The 5,454-nt window shown below is 44.7% G+C and overlaps 1 protein-coding gene across 4 annotated transcripts; it reads left to right on the top strand.

Moving 5' to 3' along the window:
• Positions 1-820: 820 nt before the first annotated feature.
• On the top strand, positions 821-5,454 carry LOC123992495 (P2Y purinoceptor 13-like). 4 transcript variants are annotated; one of them, XM_046293675.1, is made up of 5 exons: positions 821-1,088; positions 1,484-1,559; positions 1,779-1,978; positions 2,078-2,467; positions 4,069-5,454. In XM_046293675.1, the coding sequence occupies exons 3-5, from the start codon at positions 1,796-1,798 to the stop codon at positions 4,534-4,536; spliced, it is 1,041 nt and encodes a 346-aa protein (XP_046149631.1). In that variant the 5' UTR covers positions 821-1,088; positions 1,484-1,559; positions 1,779-1,795; the 3' UTR covers positions 4,537-5,454. The 4 variants fall into 4 exon arrangements, with proteins under 4 accessions (XP_046149631.1, XP_046149630.1, XP_046149632.1 ...); XM_046293674.1 differs by having other exon boundaries at positions 1,469-1,559; XM_046293676.1 differs by lacking the exon at positions 1,484-1,559.

The raw sequence follows: 5,454 nt of genomic DNA, 5'->3' as shown, positions 1-5,454 counted from the left end.
CAACTAGTGGAACTGACGCACACTGGCACTGGGAGACTGGCACCATGCCGTACTAACCTCTCAGTGGACAATTAAACAGGAAGAGAGGAGGTACAGGCTCATTCACACAGGCAAAGTCACTCATTGGCAAAGTCATTGGGATTGTGACGAGACAGCCACACACGAGCTCTATGTAGAGACCCAGAGACCTCCTACAGAAAATACCATTACACGTGCATACAGTACGCTGAAATGGACCGTTTTGTTGGTCGGTGTGAAACCCAATGTGACCGTTGAAAATAAAGAGAAATTGTTAAGTCTTGGAAAGATTGTAAGGAACAAAACAGCTGAATTTTCTCTTCATATTGAGTGAAGACTGCTGAGTTTTACTCTTCATTTTGAGTGAAGACTGCTGAGTTTTTCTTTTCATTTTGAGTGAAGACTGCTGAGTTTTTCTTTTCATCTTCATATTGAGTGAAGACTGCTGAGTTTTACTCTTCATATTGAGTGAAGACTGCTGAGTTTTACTCTTCATATTGAGTGAAGACTGCTGAGTTTTACTCTTCATATTGAGTGAAGACTGCTGAGTTTTACTCTTCATTTTGAGTGAAGACTGCTGAGTTTTTCTTTTCATATTGAGTGAAGACTGCTGAGTTTTACTCTTCATATTGAGTGAAGACTGCTGCTGAGTGAAGACTTTTTTACTCTTCATATTGAGTGAAGACTGCTGAGTTTTACTCTTTTCATGAAGACTTGAGTTTTTCTTTTCATATTGAAGACTGCTGAGTTTTACTTTTCATATTGAGTGAAGACTGCTGAGTTTTTCTTTTCATTTGCTGAGTTTTTCTTTTCATTTTGAGTGAAGACTGCTGAGTTTTACTCTTCATATTGAGTGAAGACTGCTGAGTTTTTCTTTTCATTTTGAGTGAAGACTGCTGAGTTTTTCTTTTCATATTGAGTGAAGACTGCTGAGTTTTTCTTTTCATTTTGAGTGAAGACTGCTGAGTTTTACTCTTCATATTGAGTGAAGACTGCTGAGTTTTACTCTTCATATTGAGTGTTGCCTGTGAATTTCACATCTTCAACATTAAAACTTCAATCAAGGGAGGGTAAGGACATTTTCATTTATGCATTTAATGTAATTTATGATTATGTTTGACAGTGTATAACAATTCTGCATAACAATTGAATATTTTTTTATGTCACAGGGAAGAGTATACATTCAAGCATTTCAATTTAGTTTTTCGTTTAATGTCCTACGTCACAGCACGTTCTTCTTGAGCTGTCCAAATCAGACTGAATAAATGCAGATTCATGTAGGGACATCAAGTGTATTTTCAGGAATTTGGCTCAAATCTCTCATCAAGTTGTAGAAACATATTTTTAAAGGGATACAGCCTATAGACCCCTGAATGGATCCAACTTTGAAAATGTGCCTCGGTTGCCATGGCACCTGTTACTGCACTGAATGTGATTCTAAGCTGTTTAGACTCCTTATGTAAAGCGGAAGGCCAAGCGGATACAGAGACAGACGGACGGACGGACGGGCGGACAGACGGACGGACAGACAGGTGGAGATTGTAAGAAACGACTGACACAGTAAATGTACTGTCTATCATCGGCATAAATTGAACCGCTCTGTACAGAGCACTAACCTACTTGATGTATTTACAATGTCCAAATGAATATTAAATACATTTTTAAACATACATTGTGAAGGGTCTTATGAAAAAGTGCATTCTAATTGTGCTGCATATTACACTGAATCTCTCTCTCTCTCTCTCTCTCTCTCTATAAAGTACTTCTGGGCGTGAGGATGAACAGCAGCCAATCAAACCTGTCTCTGAAGTGTGTGCGTGACACCAGTGTGACGGCGGTGGTCTTCCCCTGTCTCTACAGCGCCCTCTTCCTGTTTGCGCTGGTGCTCAACTGCCTGGCTGCATGGATCTTCTTCAACATCCGTAGCACCACCACCTTCGTGGTCTACCTGAAGAACGTAGTAAGGGAACCAGCATTTATTTTCTGTGATAAACCAATTTAGTTGTCCGTTGTCCAGTTTAACAATATGACTGACGACTGACGTGATGTCCGTCAACAGGTGGTGGCGGACCTGCTGATGACTTTGTCCATCCCGTTGAAGGTCCTCGCGGACGCAGACGTGGGCTCCTGGCGTCTGCGTGCGTTCTACTGTCGCTACTCCGCCGTCCTCTTCTACACCACCATGTACATCAGCATCCTGCTCCTGGGGCTCATCAGCCTGGACCGCTACCTCAAGATAGTCAGGCCCTTTGGGAAGTGCGCCCTCCAGAGGGTCGGGGTGGGACAGGCCTTGAGTGCGGCCGTCTGGGCTGTGATGGTGTCTCTGGCTCTGCCCAATGCCATTCTGAGTGACCGCACACCGCTGTTCTCTGGTGGCCGGCTGAAGTGTACCTCTCTAAAGGGTCAGGCCGGCATGCTGTGGCACGAGGGCTTCAACTACTTCTGCCAAGTAGGGGCAACATTCTTGTACACAACATGTAACCATTTCTAAGATTGTATTGAGGGCATATAAGAAATCAGTCAATTTATATAAATTCATTAGGCTCTAATCTATGGATTTCACATGACTTGGAATACAGATCAGTTGGTCACAGATACCTTAAAAAAATACAGTTGGGGCATCAGTATCTGATGTGACCACCACTTGCATCATGCAGTGTGACACATCTCCTTCGCATAGAGTTGATCAGGCTGTTTGTTGATTGTGGCCTGTGGAATGTTGTTCCACTCTTCTGCAACGGCTGTGCGAAGTTGCTGGATAATGCAGGGAATTGGAACACGCTGTTGTACATGTAGATCCAGAGCTTCCCAAACATGCTCAATGGTGAGATGTCTGGTGAGTATGCAGGCCATGGAAGAACATACATTTTCAGCTTCCAGGAATTGTGTACAGATCCTTGTCACATGGGGCCGTGCATTATCATGCTGAAACATGAGGTGAATGGCACAACAATGGGCCTCAGGATCTCGTCACAGTATTTCTGTGCATTCAAATTGCCATCAATAAATTGCATTTGTGTTCATTGTCCGTAGCTTACACCTGCCCATACTATAACCCCACCGCCACCATTAGACACTCTCTTCACAACGTTGACATCAGCAAACCGCTCGCCCACACAACACCATACACGCTGTCTGCCATCTGCCCGGTACAGTTGAAACCGGGATTCCTCCGTAAAGAGCACACTTCTCCAGCGTGTCAGTGGACATCAAAGGGGAGCATTTTCCCACTGAAGTCATTTACTACCCTGAACTGCAGTCAAGTCAAGACCCTGGTGAGGACGACGAGAATGCAGATGAGCTTCCCTGAGACCGTTATCTTACAGTTTGTGCAGAAATTCTTCGGTTGTACAAACCCACAGTTTCATCAGCTGGTGGCTTGTCTCAGACGATCCCGCAGGTGAAGAAGCCGGATGTGGAAGTCTTGGGCTGGCATGGTTACATCTGGTCCGGGGTTGTGAGGCCAGTTGGATGGTGGAGGTGGCTTATGGTAGAGAAATGAACATTCAATTCTCAGGCTAAAGCTCAGCCCAGGACCTCCACATCCGGCTTCTTCACCTACGGGATTATCTGAGACCAGCCACCCGGACAGCTGAAGAAACTGAGGAGTATTTATGTCTGTAATAAAGCCCTTTTGTGGGGAAAAACTCATTCTGGTTGGCTGGGCATGGCTTCTCAATAGGTCGGCCTGGCTCCCAAGTGGGTGGGCCTATGCCCTCCCAGGCTGTGCCCCTGCCCAGTCATGTGAAATCCATAGATTAGGGAAAATTAACTTATTTCAATTGACTGATTTCCTTCCATGATATCAGTAAAATCATTGAAATTATTGCATTTATACCGATTACATGTTGACACCCTGATGAAGGCGTTAGCCGGTAAGCGTTAATAATGTATTTTAATAATGACTTAGCGAAACACATTGAAAGCTGTTTAACTTTCAAAAGCACACGAGTGCCTGGACTTGGCACCTATTTGTGATTAAAAATGTTCCTTTAGCTTTTCAGATGATGACATTTGATGCCTTACGGGGTTTTCTCCTCCTCTTCCCAGGTGGTGTTTTGGGGAACGCTGGCTCTGATGCTGCTGTGTTATACGTTCATCAGTCGTAAAGTCTACGAGTCCTACAAAGCCTCGCGTAGTGGCTCCAAAGCGGCCAGCCGTAGGACGAAGGCCAAAGTCTTTGTGGTGGTGGGGGTGTTTTTCGTTTGTTTCGCCCCTTTTCATTTCGCCAGGGTGCCCTACACTCTCACCCAGACCCGAAACATAGACAACCACTGTCGGGCGCAAAACGCACTCTACGTTGCCAAGGAGACCACTCTCTGGCTGTCTGCCACTAACGTGTGTCTGGACCCGCTGATCTATGTGTTCCTGTGCAGGGTGTTCCGGAAAAGATTGACTGCCACACTCAACCGCAAGCCCCTCCCCCAGGGCGGTTTGGAGTCGCCCACAGCAACCTCCACTCAGCTGGAGATGTCTCAGATAGTACATAACAGAATGTTGGATGTCAGTTCGGCCTAGAAGCACATCGGGCATGTTTTTTTTCAGCTCTATTAAATTGTAAATATATTTCGGCAAGATGTTAACCCCTGGACAGGTTGTGACCAGAGTAAAGCCCTCAAATCATTTCTGGATAAGTGGCTCTGTTACTAAGACAGAGTTGCAGGTCTAATAGGCTATATAAACAGCAGTGTTCCCACATGACCTCTGTGATAGCCCATGTGTAACGAGTATTTTGAAACAAAATGGCTGGTGTTACATCAGATAACTGCAGCAGGGCTTTCTAAATATCATCACCAGACACAAGAGTCAACCCAGGCTAATGTGTCGGTCTCTAATGATCGCAAAGTCATCCTGTCTTTTTTTCTCAGCGTAATTTACTGTCAGCTCTCACTTCCCTTTTCCTAATCTTCTCCAAAAAACACTTTCCTTCTTCTTCATTTCACCAGAAAGGAAAACAACTCGACTGAGTGCTTTTAGATAATGTGAGTGTGACGATGTAACATACACGCTTACGAAATGGTATGTTGTTTGTGTGTATAGTATAGGGTGATGCAGTTTTTACATGTTGTTGGAAAGCAAGACAAAAGCACAGTTTCTCAGACATCTCATGCAAATACACTACATGTACAAAAATATGTGGACACCCCTTCAAATTAATAGATTCAGCTATTTCAGCCAGACCCGTTGCTGACAGCCATGCATTCTCCATAGACAAACATTGGCAGTGGGATGGCCTTACTGAAGAGCTCAGTGATTTTCAAAGTGGCACCGTCATAGGAGGCCACCTTTCCAAAAAATCAGTTCGTTAAGTTTCTGCCCTGCTAGAGCTGCCCCGGTCTACTGTAAATGCTGTTATTGTGAAGTGGAAATGTCTAGAAGCAACAACGGCTCAGCTGCGAAGTGGTAGGCCACACAAGCTTACAGAGTGGGACCGCC

Source organism: Oncorhynchus gorbuscha, linkage group LG13 (genome assembly GCF_021184085.1).
Source record: "Oncorhynchus gorbuscha isolate QuinsamMale2020 ecotype Even-year linkage group LG13, OgorEven_v1.0, whole genome shotgun sequence".
Taxonomy (NCBI): Eukaryota; Metazoa; Chordata; class Actinopteri; order Salmoniformes; family Salmonidae; genus Oncorhynchus; species Oncorhynchus gorbuscha.
Note: the sequence above shows the minus strand (reverse complement) of the source record. Positions and strands in the feature narration are given on the sequence as shown.